The sequence below is a fragment of the Somniosus microcephalus genome, chromosome 32 (genome assembly GCF_052327205.1).
Source record: "Somniosus microcephalus isolate GS21.2 chromosome 32, FLI_Smic_1.0, whole genome shotgun sequence".
In the NCBI taxonomy this organism is placed as follows: domain Eukaryota; kingdom Metazoa; phylum Chordata; class Chondrichthyes; order Squaliformes; family Somniosidae; genus Somniosus; species Somniosus microcephalus.
In genome coordinates, this window is record NC_141018.1 from 8,598,867 (window position 1) to 8,615,422 (window position 16,556).

The 16,556-nt window shown below is 51.3% G+C and overlaps 1 protein-coding gene across 4 annotated transcripts in view; it reads right to left on the reverse strand.

Moving 5' to 3' along the window:
- The window catches only part of LOC147097260 (talin-2), a 354,000-nt gene that overhangs the window by 130,147 nt on the left and 207,297 nt on the right, over positions 1–16,556 (reverse strand). For all 4 annotated transcript variants that reach the window (XR_015074349.1, XM_085972076.1, XM_085972077.1 and 1 more), the window contains 2 exons: positions 14,672–14,838; positions 199–327 (listed from right to left, as the gene is read on the reverse strand). Coding sequence is in view for 3 of the 4 variants with exons in the window: in XM_085972076.1 (XP_085828202.1) it covers positions 199–327; positions 14,672–14,838 (296 nt within the window). In the remaining variant the exon portion in view is untranslated. The remainder of the gene's footprint in view (positions 1–198; positions 328–14,671; positions 14,839–16,556) is intronic.

Genomic DNA, 16,556 nt, shown 5'->3' on the forward strand with positions numbered 1-16,556 from the left:
ACGTTGCTGTGTGAAATTGGGACGCACAGTCTGTAAAATGATTCTGCAGAGTTCAGTTTGATTTGCCAGAAGTAGCTTTGATGAGTTTGCCGAGCCAGATTGAGTTTGTGTTAAATCAAAGTGAATCACCAAAGCAGCCTTCGTTTCGTGGAAGGCACTTGGAATAAAAGTGTGTCCGCAAGAAATGCAATCCCTTACCTCCAGCCGGTTAATTAGCTTTTTCTTGATGGCGTTCTGAGCAGCTGAATTGGTGACGACGCGCAGTCCCTCCGCCGCCTCCCGCAGCTTCTGCTGTTGGTCCTGGTTTTCCGGATTGGCTGCTGCACCCTGGACAGAAGGGCAGAGGGGTTACCGAGGGTTACCTGGTTAGGGCAGAGGGGTTACCGAGGGTTACCTGGTTAGGGCAGAGGGGTTACCGAGGGTTACCTGGTTAGGGCAAAGGGGTTACCGAGGGTTACCTGGTTAGAGCAGAGGGGTTACCGAGGGTTACCTGGTTAGGGCAGAGGGGTTACCGAGGGTTACCTGGTTAGGGCAAAGGGGTTACCGAGGGTTACCTGGTTAGGGCAGAGGGGTTACCGAGGGTTACCTGGTTAGAGCAAAGGGGTTACCGAGGGTTACCTGGTTAGGGCAGAGGGGTTACCGAGGGTTACCCGGTTAGGGCAAAGGGGTTACCGAGGGTTACCTGGTTAGGGCAAAGGGGTTACCGAGGGTTACCTGGTTAGGGCAAAGGGGTTACCGAGGGTTACCTGGTTAGAGCAGAGGGGTTACCGAGGGTTACCCAGTTAGGGCAAAGGGGTTACCGAGGGTTACCTGGTTAGAGCAGAGGGGTTACCGAGGGTTACCTGGTTAGGGCAGAGGGGTTACCGAGGGTTACCCAGTTAGGGCAGAGGGGTTACCGAGGGTTACCTGGTTAGGGCAGAGGGGTTACCGAGGGTTACCTGGTTAGGGCAGAGGGGTTACCGAGGGTTACCCAGTTAGGGCAGAGGGGTTACCGAGGGTTACCTGGTTAGGGCAGAGGGGTTACCGAGGGTTACCTGGTTAGGGCAAAGGGGTTACCGAGGGTTACCTGGTTAGGGCAAAGGGGTTACCGAGGGTTACCTGGTTAGGGCAGAGGGGTTACCCAGGGTTACCTGGTTAGGGCAAAGGGGTTACCGAGGGTTACCTGGTTAGGGCAAAGGGGTTACCGAGGGTTACCTGGTTAGGGCAGAGGGGTTACCGAGGGTTACCTGGTTAGGGCAGAGGGGTTACCGAGGGTTACCTGGTTAGGGCAGAGGGGTTACCGAGGGTTACCTGGTTAGGGCAGAGGGGTTACCGAGGGTTACCTGGTTAGGGCAAAGGGGTTAACAAGGGTTACCCAGTTAGGGCAGAGGGGTTACCGAGGGTTACCTGGTTAGGGCAAAGGGGTTACCGAGGGTTACCTGGTTAGGGCAAAGGGGTTAACAAGGGTTACCCAGTTAGGGCAGAGGGGTTACCGAGGGTTACCTGGTTAGGGCAAAGGGGTTAACAAGGGTTACCCAGTTAGGGCAAAGAGGTTACTGAGGGTAACCTTAATTCACCGCCCCATTCCCACTCAGACCTCACCGTCCGCGGCCTCTTGCATTGTTCCACGGAAGCTCGGCGTAAACTCGAGGAACAGCACCTCATCTTCCGATTAGGCACTTTACAGCCTTCCGGACTCAATATCGAGTTCAACAATTTCAGATCATAACCTCGGCCCCTATCACATATATATATTTTTATCCACACGTTTTGTTTGTGCCTTCTGTTGTTTTCTCCCACAGGGCAGCTGTCTTCCATTCTGCCAGCACAATTCATCTCAAGCCATCCTTTGTTTCTTAACCTGTCCCATTACCATCTCCTCCCGCCTTGAATACCTCTTAACCTCCCCTGCCTTCCATCCTATCACAGACCTTCCCTTTTGTTCTTTCATCCCCTCCCCCCTTTCCCTGCCCCTGCACTTGCTTAAAAATCTGTTCCATTTCCTGCTTTTTCCAGTTCTGACGAAAGGTCATCGACCTGAAACGTTAACTCTGTTTCTCTCTTCACAGATGCTGCCTGGCCTGCTGAGTTTCTCCAGCATTTTCTGTTTTTATTACTGAGGGTTACCTGGTTAGGCAAAAGGTTTACCTAGTTAGCACTAGGGGCTATCAAGTGATGTCAGAGATTCCTTAACGTCACAGGGATCACACCCGCCATAACTTGAAGTGGTGGAAGAGCCGACACACCTCATGCTGTGTGGATAGCAGTGGAGATGAGGGTTGGCAGTAATGGGTGAACAGCTCACCAACAACTTGCTGCCCGCCCACTCTCACTGGAGAACAGTCAGGCACCTAGTCTCAAAGCCTTCAGAAAGAACCGGGGGAGGAGGAAGAACTGGGAACCGATGGGTGCAATCTGGAGCAGCAGAGGCTCCCCTGCCCACGTGGCAAGGTCTAGTTCTCACCCGGTGGCGAGCTGATAGACAGACAGAGAGAGAGACGGTGGAGATGTCAAGAAACAGGTCTCCAAACTCGAACCTCCTGCTGCTGTAGATTGTGAGGCCCCAGCAGCCCAGATACGCCGATTACCACCTCACACGTCCCAAATTCAACAGCCACGATTCCGTTTATTGTTAAATCCCAGAGCCAGCCCGCGCCATTAAAACTCTTTCAACAGATTCAGCTCTTCAACGGTGCAGCCCTCATCAGGCTCGAAGCTGAAAACTGCAGAGTTTGGGTTACCATCTTCACTTCTATTACACTGTTCGAAAACAAAAAATAGACAGTGAAGATTTACTCTGGGCATTGCGGTGTGTTAATGTGCAAACACTCGATTGTATGAGACACATTAGCTCTTGCTGGGATAATCAGAGCAGAACTTCGAGCACTGCTGCAGGACAGGGCCAGCAGTTGAAGCACTGTCCTCACAACTGCAGACCACGGAGGAACACTCTTCCGACATGTGTTTGTTAAATCATTAAATCTGCTCGTGTCCCCGGCGCCCGGTCACAGAATAGGTGTGATTGGCACTCTTGTAACAATATAGTCAGGAATGAGGGCAGTGAGTCTAAACGCTTCCAATCACCATCAACAACTTCCATTTATACAACATCTTTAATGTAAAATTGTCCCAAGGAGCTTCACAAATGGGCAGATAGAAAGACTTGCATTTCTACAGCATCTTTCACAACCTCAGGACGTCCCAAAGCGCTTTACAGCCAATGAAGTACTTTTGACGTGTAGTCACTGTTGTAATGTGGGAAACGCAGCAGCCAATTTGCGCACAGCAAGCTCCCACAAACAGCAATGTGATAACGACCAGATAATCTGTTTTAGTGGTGTTGATTGAGGGATAAATATTGGCCCCAGGACACCAGGTAGAACTCCCCTGCTCTTCTTTAAACAGTGCAGTGGGATCTCTTACGCACACCTGAGGTGGCAAACGGGGCCTCGGTTTAAAAGACGGCACCTCCGACAGTGCAGCACTCCCTCAGCACTGCACTGGAGTGTTGGCATATCTTTTGTGCTCAAGTCTCTGGAGTGGGACTTGAACCCACGACCTTCTGACTCAGAGGCGACAGTGCTACCCACTGAGCGACATCTGACACCTAACATATGGAAAACAGGCAGCTCTAAACCAGGCAGGGAGAGACTAGAATTGGTGACCTAAAGCTTGGTCAAAGAGATGAGCCTTGAGGTGTTTGAGAGGAGGGAGAGGTGGCGAGTTCAGGGAGGGCGTTGCAGTGAGTAGGAGCCAAGAGACTGAAGGCTCTGCTCCCAAAGGCAGGTTAGTTAGTTGTGTCTAGTGGTACATGAGACAACACAGGGAGACGTGCAAGAACCCAGGGTCAGAGGAACAAAATATGTGGGGAAGGCGAGTGGGGTTGGAGGAGATGGTAGAGAGTCGATGTAGGTCAGTGAGTACAGTAATGAGGGGCAAGTGGGATAGGATATGGAGTTTGTGGAGGATGGGAGGCCGGTCAGGAGCAGTCACACCTGGAGGTGAGGCAGTGGGGCCGAGGCAGGCATTGTCACGGAGGCGGGAGTAAGTGGCCATTCCCTATAGTACAACAGTGACTACACTTCAACAGGACTTCATTGGCTGTAAAGCGCTTTGGGACGTCCTGAGGTGGAGAAAGGCGCTATAGAAATGCAAGTTCTTTTTTCTCTTCGTGATGGAGAGGATTCTGGGGTCTGAAGGTCAGCTCAGGGCTGAATGGTCTAGTTCAGTTTGGCAGAGTGATATGGGATCTAACCCGGTGTTCAGATCCACTTCAGACCAACGGGATGAAAGCTTTCGCTCTCCCCTTGCATGGAGTCGAATATGGGCCATCTCCACCTTGCGCACAACACAAAATTAGGTCCAATTCAGCCGCGTACTGCAGTCCCAGAAGCTTTAAGTGGAAATGCCACATTCTTCAATTAGCGAGTGCTCTCTGAAAGACGGGAGTCGAGGCCGGCCTGTGGTTGGGGCGGGGCAGAGGGAGTTTTTCTCTTCACCTGACCCGAGCCACAGCCGACCCGGGATAACTCCCGACACCAAGTGGAAATAAACCCTGGTGCAGCTTCACCAGGCCGAATAGCCACGGTGTATGCTGTAACCTTCAATGAAAAACAAACAAGTGTCCCAAACGCTGGGAGCAATACTTAGAAATATCCGTCAACCGAATCAATGGCCCCTGGTTGTGGCGCTGTGGTAAACCACTGTTTGTATTCCACTGTGTACATGCCTGGACATGCCTCGGCTGACTCCTCCCACAAGTCCTAGTATAAAGGTGACTGCTCCCCAGCCCCTTTGTATTCTGGACCGGTCGACCACTCGAGGCAGACCTTCATTCTTTTGTTAATAAAAGCCTTTAGTTACTCTCTTAACTCTCAGTCTTTTATGAGTATTTGATAGCGCATCAATTTTATTAACAAAATTTTTATAATGGAGAAGATCCTCACACCAGCATGCCTGGACTTAGATCATCGGGAGGCGGACTCATCCACCAAGTTTACTCACTGGCTTAAGTGTTTCGAAAAATTCCTGACCGCCTCCGCAGCAATCAAATCGGACGAGGACAAACTGGATGTCCTGACCTCCAAAGTGAACCACCGAGTGTACTCGGTCATCCAAGACGCGACCTCGTACGCGGACGCTATCAAGCTCCTCAAGGACCAGTACACGCGCCCAGTGAACGAAGTGTACGCCAGGCACCTTCTGGGGAGTCGTAAACAACAACCTGGGGAATCGACCGTGGAATACCTTCAGGCACTGTCTGTGCTTGGCCGGGCCTGTGGTTGTAAGGATGTAAAGGCCGCCGTGTACACAGAGGAACTTATCCGGGACGCTTTTGTAGCGGGCCACAGATCCAATTACACCCGACAGCGACTGTTGGAGCAGAGTGACCTCGACCTCAACAAGGCCTCTGAACTCGCACTATCACTGGATGCAGCCTACCGGGGCATGGATGCCTACTCCTCTGCACCGTGGACGCCGCGGGGAATGACAGCCTGGGACACGGTAGGACCGCCTCATAGCGCCGTGCCACCCCAGCAACGGCCCAACTACCGCAGCAGTCCCAAGGCCAGACAGCAGTGCCCCAAGGCCAGAAATGCTACTTCTGTGGCCAGGCAAAACACCCCAGAGCGCGCTGCCCGGCGAAAAACGCGATCTGCTCGGGCTGCAGGAAGAAGGGACACTACGCTAACGTCTGCAGGGCCAAAGCCACCCCGAACCCCAGCAGCGCCGCGTGTGGGCCGCCATCTTGGGCCTCCCCGGCCATGTGCGAACCACCGGTACAGCAGCCATTTTGGACGCCTCCAGCCACATGGGGATCATGGACGCCGCCATCTTGGACGACAGCCGGAACGCAGCAGGCCCCCAACACCGCCTCATCTGATACCCGCAGCGACACACCGACCCCTACGCTGGCATCCGTTACACTGGACCAAGCGAGACCGCACCAGCTGGCCAGCTCCACAATGGACATTAAGGTAAATGGCCACGATACAATCTGCCTTTTTGACTCTGGGAGCACGGAGAGCTTCATCCACCCCGACACGGTGCGGCGTTGCTCTCTCCCAGTCCTGCCTGCGCACCAGCGGATTTCTATGGCCTCCGAGTCCCAGTCGGCGGACATCGGCGGCTACTGCGTAGTGACACTCGTAGTAGACGGGACCGTGTACGATCATTTTAAACTTCTGGTCCTGCCCGACCTCTGCGCTGCCGTCCTGCTGGGGTTAGATTTTCAGTGCCACCTTAAAAGTGTTACGATGGCGTACGGTGGACCCCTACCCCCACTCACAGTCCGCAGCCAGCAGCTCCCAAATTGCCCGCCGCGCACCAGGTGCAACCTCTCCACACTCAGAGTCACCCCCCCCCCCCCACTGTTTGCTAACCTCACCCCCGACTGTAAGCCCATCGCCACAAACAGCAGGCGACACAGTGCCGGGGACAGGGTTTTCATTAAAACCGAAGTGGAGCGGCTCCTGAAGGAAGGGATTATTGAGGGCAGCACCAGCCCCTGGCGAGCCCAGGTTGTGGTCGTTAAGACCGGCGAGAAGCAGCGCCTGGTCATCGACTACAGCCAGACAATAAATCGCTACACCCTGCTGGACGCCTACCCACTCCCCCGCATAGCTGATATGGTCAACCAGATCGCGCAGTACCGCGTCTTCTCGACCATTGACCTGAAATCAGCGTACCACCAGCTCCCTATCCGCCCTGAGGACCGCCAGTATACTGCCTTTGAGGCAAACGGCCGCCTCTATCACTTCCTTAGGGTTCCCTTTGGCGTCACCAACGGGGTCTCCGTCTTCCAAAGGGAGATGGACCGGATGGTAGATCAAAATGCGTTGCAGGCCACTTTCCCATATCTGGACAATGTGACCATCTGCGGCCGTGACTTGCAGGACCATGACGCAAACCTCGAAAAATTCCTCCGCACCGCCCAACTCCTGAACCTGACATATAACAAGGAGAAGTGCATATTCCGCACAAACCGCCTCGCCATCCTTGGCTGTGTTGTGGAACACGGAGTCATCGGCCCCGACCCCGACCGGATGCGTCCCCTTATGGAACTCCCACTGCCCCACTGCCTCAAGGCCCTGAAGAGGTGCCTAGGGTTTTTCTCCTATTATGCCCAGTGGGTCCCCTACTATGCGGACAAGGCCCATCCGCTGATCAAGTCCACCTCTTTTCCCTTGACGGCAGAGGCCCGCTTAGCCTTCCACCGTATCAAGGAAGACATTGCCAAAGCCACCATGCACGCAGTGGACGAATCCATCCCCTTCCAGGTGGAAAGCAACGCGTCCGACTTTGCCCTGGCCGCTACCCTCAATCAGGCGGGGAGACCCGTGGCCTTCTTTTCACGAACCCTCCAAGGCCCGGAGACCAGACACTCCGCTGTTGAGAAGGAGGCCCAGGTGATTGTGGAGGCTGTGCGTCATTGGAGGCACTACCTGGCCGGAAAACGATTTACCCTGCTCACTGACCAACGTTCAGTTGCTTTCATGTTTAACAACAAGCAGAGGGGCAAAATCAAAAATGACAAGATCTTGAGGTGGAGAATCGAACTTTCCACCTACAATTACGAGATCTTGTACCGGCCCGGGAAGCTCAATGAACCCCCGGATGCGCTATCGCGTGGCACCTGCGCCAGCGCGCAGATCGATAGACTGCGGGCCCTCCACAATGACCTCTGCCACCCGGGGGTCACCAGGTTCTTCCACTTCATCAAGGCCCGCAACCTGCCTTACTCTATTGAGGAGGTCAGGACCATGACCAGGAACTGCCAAGTCTGCGCTGAGTGCAAACCGCACTTTTATAGACCAGACAGGGCCCACCTGATAAAAGCCACTCGCCCCTTCGAGCGCCTGAGCGTTGATTTTAAAGGGCCTCTCCCCTCCTCCGACCGCAATGTGTACTTCCTCAATATTATTGATGAGTACTCCCGTTTCCCGTTCGCCACCCCCTGCCCGGACATGACCAGTGCCACGGTCATTAAATGTCTGAACGACCTCTTCACCCTGTTCGGTTTCCCCAGCTATATCCATAGCGACCGGGGCTCATCGTTTATGAGCGACGAACTCCGTCAGTACCTGCTAACTAGGGGTATTGCCACAAGCAGGACCACCAGTTACAAACCCCGGGGGAACGGACAGGTGGAAAGAGAAAATGCGACAGTTTGGAAGGCCGCCCTGCTAGCCTTAAAGTCTAGGGGCCTTCCAACCTCCCGCTGGCAGGATGTGCTCCCCGGTGCGCTCCACTCTATTCGGTCACTGCTCTGCACTGCCACTAACGCCACCCCTCATGAGAAAATGTTTGTCTTCCCAAGGAAGTCCACATCGGGGACATCGCTACCGCCATGGCTGACGTCCCCAGGGCCGGTCCTACTGAGAAGGCACGTGAGGACCCATAAAGCAGACCCCCTGGTCGAGAGGGTCGACCTCCTCCACGCCAACCCCCAGTATGCTTACATTGCATACCCGGACGGGCGGGAGGACACAGTCTCCATAAGATACCTTGCACCCTCGGGGGCCGCAGTAACCCACTACTCACTACCACCCCCCGCCACGATCCGATATCCAGCCCCAGCAGACGGCAGGCCTGGGCCCAGCGACCGCTCGACACCTACGAGGACGACACGCCTGTGCCACAGCCTACGCGGGACTCGACGCCGGAAGCTCCACTACCCCTGCCGTCGCCACGCCAATCACAGCGGCAGACAAGACCTCCGAAGAGACTCCAATACACTAACTTTTAATACACTTCACCCTGCCGGACTCAATTTTAAACAAGGGGTGAATGTGGTAAACCACTGTTTGTATTCCACTGTGTACATGCCTGGACATGCCTTGGCTGACTCCTCCCACAAGTCCTAGTATAAAGGTGACTGCTCCCCAGCCCCTTTGTATTCTGGACCGGTCGACCACTCGAGGCAGACCTTCATTCTTTTGTTAATAAAAGCCTTTAGTTACTCTCTTAACTCTCAGTCTTTTATGAGTAATTGATAGCGTCTTTCCCACTGACCCTGGTTCAGTGGGAAATACAAAACCCATATTTGCCACGGTGCATAATTTAAGTTCCACTCAGGGATCATGGTAAAACAGTCAGGATGATTTGGGAGGACTGGTGACAGAATTTCAGAGAAAGCGCCAAAACCATCACACTCCAGGAAATGCTCAATTGGCACCAGGACTATTTAAACATTATTTCCCAATAAGTTTTGCTTCAGTTCTGCTCAAACCAGTCCATCAACGCAGTAGCTGCCAAGATAAATAAACCTCTGGCACTGGCCGCTATCCAATGAAGATTATTTAGAACTTCTCTATAAATTAAACTGCTCGAGCCACATAAACACTTGCAAGCTTAAGCGCAAACGTTGCGATGACTGATTTAGGTGCAATTAGGGGCAATTTTGTTCCGTTAAAAAAAAACACAGGTTCCCTTGTGCAAAGACACAATGACAAGTCGAGGCAGAGCGCGGGAACGCATGACTTCCAAAATAAATTGACACTCATTTTGTTTAAATCTCTCCAAACACACACAAAATAACAAAATTAAGTACTGCCCAAAGGTTTCATTTACTCTCCACTGTTCGTGTATTTAAAGGGGTGGTAAGTGATCATTGTATTTTTTTTTTTAAATAGTGCACTTGCAGTAGGCCTACACTCATTGGAGTTTAGAAAAATGAGGGGGGATCTTATTGAAACATAAAAGATTCTGAGGGGGCTTGACTGGGTAGATGCAGAGAGGATGTTTCCCCTCGTGGGGGAATCTAGAACTAGGGGGCATAATTTCAGAATAAGGGGCCGCCCATTTAAATCGGAAATGAGGAGGAATTTCTTCTCAGAGGGTCGTGAATCTGTGGAATTCTCTTCCCCAGAGAGCTGTGGAGGTTGGGTCACTGAATATGTTTAAGGTGGAGATAGACAGATTTTTGAACGATAAGGGAGTCGAGGGCTATGGGGAGCGGGCAGGGGAGTGGAGTTGAGGCCAAGATCAGATCAGCCATGATCGTATTGAATGGCAGAGCAGGCTCGAGGGGTAGAATGACCGACTCCTGCTCCTACGTCTTACGTTCTTACGAAAAAGCCCATAGAACAGCCCAGGGTGCTTGGTGTCCACTCTGCTTTCGCGCAGAGGTTAAGATGCGGGGTCACTTTTTTCAAAAGGAGACAAAAAAAAATCACGAGATCGCAGGATAGAGATGCATCAAGATGGCCATTCGGCCCATCCCGGCCTAACTATCCGGATCTCAGCCTCCAGCTGTTTGTTCCAGGATTCCGAGATCCACGCTTCTATCACCAAACCAGGAGATCCATCGACTGTGTTGATCACTCTCTGTCTAAGTCCTAAACTTATCTCGCTGTGTTTTAAAGTTGTGTCCAACAGTCTTATTGTACGCTATGGTATAATTTCAAAGTGGGTGCAGGAACAGAGAGACCTGGGGTATATTACACCAATCTTTGAAGGTGGCAGGACAAGCTGATAAGGCTGGTAAAAAAACTTACAGGACCCTTGACTTTATAAACAGAGGCACAGAGTACAAAAGCCAGGCAGCACGGTGGCATAGTGGTTAGCACTGTTGCCTCACAGCGCCAGGGACCCGGGTTCGAATCCGGCCTCGGGTGACTGTCTGTGTGGAGTTTGCACATTCTCCCCGTGTTTGCGTGGGTTTCCTCCGGGTGCTCCGGTTTCCTCCCACAGTCCAAAGATGTGCGGGTTAGGATGATTGGCTATGATAAATTGACCCTTAGTGTTAGGGGGATTAAATACGTGGGGCTACGGGGATCGGGTGGGATATGTGTCGGTGCAGGCTCGATGGGCCGAAATGGCCTCTATCTGCACTGTGGGGTTTCTGTGATTTCTGTGATCTGTGAAGTTATGCTAAACCTTTATAAAACACTGGTTCGGCCCCAGCTATTGTATTGTGTCCAATTCTGGACACCGCACTTTAGGAAGGATGTCAAGGCCTTAGAAAGGGTGCAGAGATTTTTTTTTTATTCGTATATGGGGTGTGGGTATCGTTGGCAAGACCAGCATTTATTGTCCATCCCTAGAATGATACCAGGGATCCTGGACTTCAGTTACATGGAGAAGCTGGGGTTGTTCTCCTTAGAGCAGAGAAGGTTAAGGGGAGATTTGAAAGAGGTGTTCAAAATCATGAACCGTTTTGATAGAGTAAATAAGGAGAAACTGTTTCCAGTGGCAGGAGGGTCGGTAACCAGAGGGGACAGATTTAAGATCATTGGCAAAAGACCCAGAGGGGCGATGAGGAGAATTTTTTTTACGCAGTGAGTTGTTGTGATCTGGAACGCGCTGCCTGGAAGGACAGTGGAAGCAGATTCAATAGTAACTTTCAAAAGGGAATTGGATAAATATTTGTCGGGAAAAAATTTACGGGACTGTGGGGAAATAGCAATTGAGTTAGACTATTTGGATAGCTCTTCCAGAGAGCCGGCCCAGGCAGGAGGGCTCCCCCGCTCTTTCCCCACAGACCTGCAAATTTTTCTGTTTCAAATATTTACCGAATTCCCTTTACTATTGAATCTGCTTCCACCGCCCTTTCAGGCAGCGCATTCCAGATCATCATAACTTGCTGCGTAAAGTTGCACAGGTGGAGGATTTTAAAATTCTCATCCTTGTGTTCAAATCCCTCCATGGTCTCATCCATCCCGATCTTTGTAACCTTCGCCGAGATCTCTGCGCCCCTCCAATTCTGGCCTCTTACGCATCCCCGATTTTCTTGTGGCCGTGCTGTCAGCTGCCAAGCTCTGGAATTCCCTCCCTAAACCACTCCGCCTCGCTACCGCTCTCTCCGGCTTAAGGCGCTCCTTAAAACCTACCTCTTTGACCAAGCTTTTGGTCACCTGCCCCAACATCTCCATACGTGGCTCGGTGTCAATGCTCCTGTGAAGCGCCTTGGTTTTGCTATGTTAAAGGTGCTATATAAATGTAAATGTTGTGGAGGAGGGGCTACAGATCTTCAATGTGCTGCCTTGGCCAGGGAAGTGACAGGATGGTGTGCAAAAAGAGCATGACCTGGCTTGTTATCGCTCGAGTTTAGACGGATGAGGGGGCGATCTGATCGAGGGGTTTAAAATGTTAAAAAGATTCAAAAGGGTAGATACGGAGAAACTATTGGCTTTTATCTTAAAATTAGAGCTTGGCCAATCGGGAACGAAATCACACGAAGGGGAGTGGAAATCTGGAACTCTCCCCCCCACCGCCCAAAAAGGCTGTGGATACTGGGGGACACTTGGAGCTTTCCAGACTGAGATCGCTAAGATTGTTGTTGGGTGAGGGTCTCGGGGGGATATGGAGCGAGGGCAGGAACAAAAAGGTGGAGAAATGTGAAGTTATCGACTTTGGTAGGAAAAATAGAAAAGCAGAATATTTTTTAAATGGTGAGAGATTGGGAAATGTTGGTGTTCAGAGGGACCTGGGTGTCCTTGTACACGAATCACTGAAAGTTAACATGCAGGTACAGCAAGCAATTAGGAAAGCAAATGGTATGTTGGCCTTTATTACAAGAGGATTTGAGTATAAGAGTAAAGACGTCTTACTGCAATTATATAGGGCCCTGGTGAGACCACACCTGGAGTACTGTGTACAGTTTTGGTCTCCTTACCTAAGGAAGGATATACTTGCCATAGAGGGAGTGCGACGAAGGTTCACCAGACTAGTTCCTGGGATGGGGGGATTGTCCTATGAGGAGAGATTGTGTAGACTAGGCCTATATTCTCTAGAGTTTAGAAGAATGCGAGGTGATCTCATTGAAACATATAAAATCCTTACAGGGCTTGACAGGGTAGCTGCAGGGAGGATGTTTCCCCTGGCTGGGAGTCTAGAACCAGGGGTCACAGTCTTAGAATAAGGGGTCGGCCATTTAGGACTGAGGCGAGGAGAAATTTCTTCACTGAGGGCGGTGAATCTTTGGAATTCTCTACCCCAGAGGGCTGTGGAGGCTCAGTCGTTGAGTATATTCAAAACAGAGATCGATAGATTTTTGAATATTCAGGGAATCAAGGGATATGGGGATAGTGCAGGAAAGTGGAGATGAGGTCGAAGATCAGCCACGATCTTATTGAATGGTGGAGCAGGCTCGAAAGGCCGACTCCTGCTCCTAATGTTCCTCCGTTACTATGGCAAAACATGAGTTTGAGTGAATCTGCAACCCAGCTGGTCAGTCACCAGTGAAGAGTCAATGAGCACATCACTATCCCCAGGGGCAACATGTGTAAAAGGGGTTCGGCTGCAGGTGGGAGGGCACGGGACGGGTCTGCTCATCCCGCCCATGGTGTAAACAGGGGCTCGGGCGAGCTGCTGTGCAGATTTCTTTCTTTCTGTAAATGACCCTTTTATAAATTGGGTGCATTGCAATATTGGCAGTTCAAGCAATTCATCTAAAAAGGCAACTGATACTGCTTGGCCAGTTAAAGCGAGTCTCTCGGATCACCGCACACATGAGCTGTGAGGATGACGTCAGTCCTGCTCTCTCGCATTACATCCGTCACTTGCCCAGATGTTGGAAAGCCTCCTGTACAACAGTGTCAGACCTTTAACCGGCCTCACATCTGCGCGCTCAGTCGCCTTATTTATTATTCAATCGACTGCATTATGCTCTGCTTTATACCAAAGCGAATGAGCAGTGACAGCTCTTAATCAGTGCCAAGGGAAATTTAAAAACACTCAACGCAGGAACCAGTCCTGACAGCTTTCTAAATCTGGCAGATAAGAGCTGCGGAAAATGTGTTTTCTGAGGCAAGACGTGAAAATTTGACGAGGGATTTGTTTTATTGGCTTGGGTCGTTGGGCAGCATTTAGTGCCCATCCCCCAGTTACCCAAGGGGCACGAGGAGTCACATGTTGGCCAGACTGTGTACAGGGCGACAGGTCCTCTTGCCTGAAGAACACTGAATGGACTCGTTTTTACAACAATCCGACAGATTTCACGGTCATTTCCTGGCGCCAGCTCGCAAATTACCAGATTTATTGAATTCAGTTTCAAAGCTTGCCTTGGGATCTGAACTCACGACCTCTGGTTTGCTCGTCCAGTAGCAGAACCACGCGGGCTACTCTGCCCAGGAAAACAGTAAGTGATACGGCCTTTGGGAATTCCTCCTTTTTTTTATGCCTGATACAGTTTTAGTTTTTAAAAGGAGAGCCTTGATTTGATTCGAAGAGCAGGTGAAGTCCAGCTTCGGCAACAGCTGCACGTCACAGCGACTGACCGCTAGGAACGCACAGTTCCAAACGCGCTTGCCTTTGCAACAGCGGGCAGCTCCCCAGCAGACGGAACACACACGGTACACAAGGGAAGAATTATAATCTGGGACAGACTGCACTCAAAACCACGGAGAGATATAATGAAAATTCATCACATTAAAAGGCTTCAAACCACAATTTGAGTTTTTCTTGGTGCTCCTTCTGGGATCTGGGCGTCGCTGGCAAGGCTGGCATTCATTGCCCACCCCGAGAAAGTGGTGGTGGGCCGCCGCCTTCTCGAACCGCAGCAGGCCGTGTGATTGTAGCGGTCTGATACAACAGAGTTGCTCGTTAGGCAACTTCAGAAGGCAGTTAAGAGACAACCACATCAATTCGCTTTTCTTGGCTACAAAACTCGGCAAACCTCTTGCATTTTAGAGGTTTCCCTCTAGTTGAGACAGCAGGACTTCCACGAGGAGAGGAAGGAGTGAATTACCTTTGCGGCTTCCACCATTCTCGCTGTGGAGTCAGCCAGGAGCTTGGCGGCCGCCAGCAGCTTCTTGGAGTTATCGACGTCGCTCTCCGCCTCTGCGTCCGACCTCATGGCGTTCACCAAATCCGACGTCGCCTGGGCTAGGACCCGGGCCTGCCGAACCATCTCCCCTGTGGGCCACAGATGGCAATTCACCGTCACTCAACGCCGCCCAGCCAATCAAACCATTGAGCTCATGGGTTCAAAGTCGTGGCAATCCAATCGTTAACCACCCTTGAGCTGTTTGCTCGCCACCAGTTACATTCCCATGAAACACCTTCACCGTTACCTCTACACCGTCCAAGGTTCGCTTGCCTTTCTCCGACTCCACTGCCCTGCGCGAGATTCGCATCATCTTTGAATCGGGCCTGTTTGCACTGGGTTATTCATGTAGATCATGACCAGAAGAGGACCCAGAAAGATGATTGGACATTCCACTCGATCCTTCCCCCAAACTTAACCTCATTCCTCCAATAACTACCTGCTACATCCTGTCTTCATCCATTTCATTATCCACACCCAAGCTTTACTCTGAATTTCTACCACTTTTAGCATTGTGAAGAACTTTACCGGAGACCTTACTGGAATTCTCAATACACCAGGGCGTGGGCTTTCCCCCTGTCCACATGGGACGCCACTCCCCCAACAAAGCTCAAGGTGGTTGGTCAAGCAGTGTCTCCCCTATCTCAAGCCATGCTGGCTGTTAGTTACCAGATTATTCTCATACCGATCTAACGTTACCTCCTCCAGTTACTGACGCAAGGGTGAAGGAGCAGTGGTTGCCTGGATCAGAATTATCACTTTCAAATATGGGCACCAGATTTGCTGGTTTCCAATCTACTGCGATCTCCCCCATATTCAGTGACCGCCCCCCCCCCCCCCACTCACCTCACAAATCTCATCCCTTGTGACATGAATCGCGTCATTCATGTGGAAATGACTTATGAAATAATACTGGGCGGCCTGCTGGTGGCGCTGTCCAGGGAGAGTATAAATACTCGGGCATGGGCCCAGCTTGCTCAGGACATTCTTTAACAGGAACTAGTGAAGGACACAACTAGACCTCCATGTTGTGAAACAGTTGATTAAAGCCTGGTTCCTAGTAGTTTTCTTACATCACCTTGTCTCTCTCAGTGTCGATTTTCTACCAGCTTTTACCTGATTTGGAGGCAGTTCAGAGATGATTCACTCGGTTAATTGCAGAGATGAGGGGGTTGACTTATGAAGAAAGGTTGAGCAGGCTGGGCCTAGACTCATTGGAATTTAGAAGAATGAGAGGTGATCTTATTGAAACTGAGGGGGCTCGACAAGGTAGATGCAGAGAGGATGTTTCCCCTCGTGAGGAAATCTAGAACTCGGGAGCATAGTTTCAGAATAAAGGGTCGCCCTTTTAGAACTGAGATGAGGAGGAATTTCTTCTCTCAGAGGGTCGTAAATCTGTGGAATTCTCTGCCCCAGAGAGCCGTGGAGGCTGGGTCATTAAATACATTTAAGGTGGAGATAGACAGGTTTTTGCAAGATAAGGGAGTGAAGGGTTATGGGGAGCAGGCAGGGAAGTGGCTTTGAGCCCAAGATCAGCCATGATCTTATTGAATGGCGGAGCAGGCTCGAGGGGCCAAGTGGCCGACTCCTGCTCGTATTTCTTAGGTTCTTATGATTTCAGGTGGATGTGGGAGGGATGTTGGCGGCAAATCAGCCGGGGAGCGGTTCCACTGCCTAATCGCCCTCCGGCCGTGGCCGTTTATGGGATTTTCATCTGCGAGAGAGAGAGTGACCAGTGACGGCCTAGACCCAAATATGGGCAATGATGATGAAGCAACGGCAGTGGTCGCATTTCCCAACTGGATGT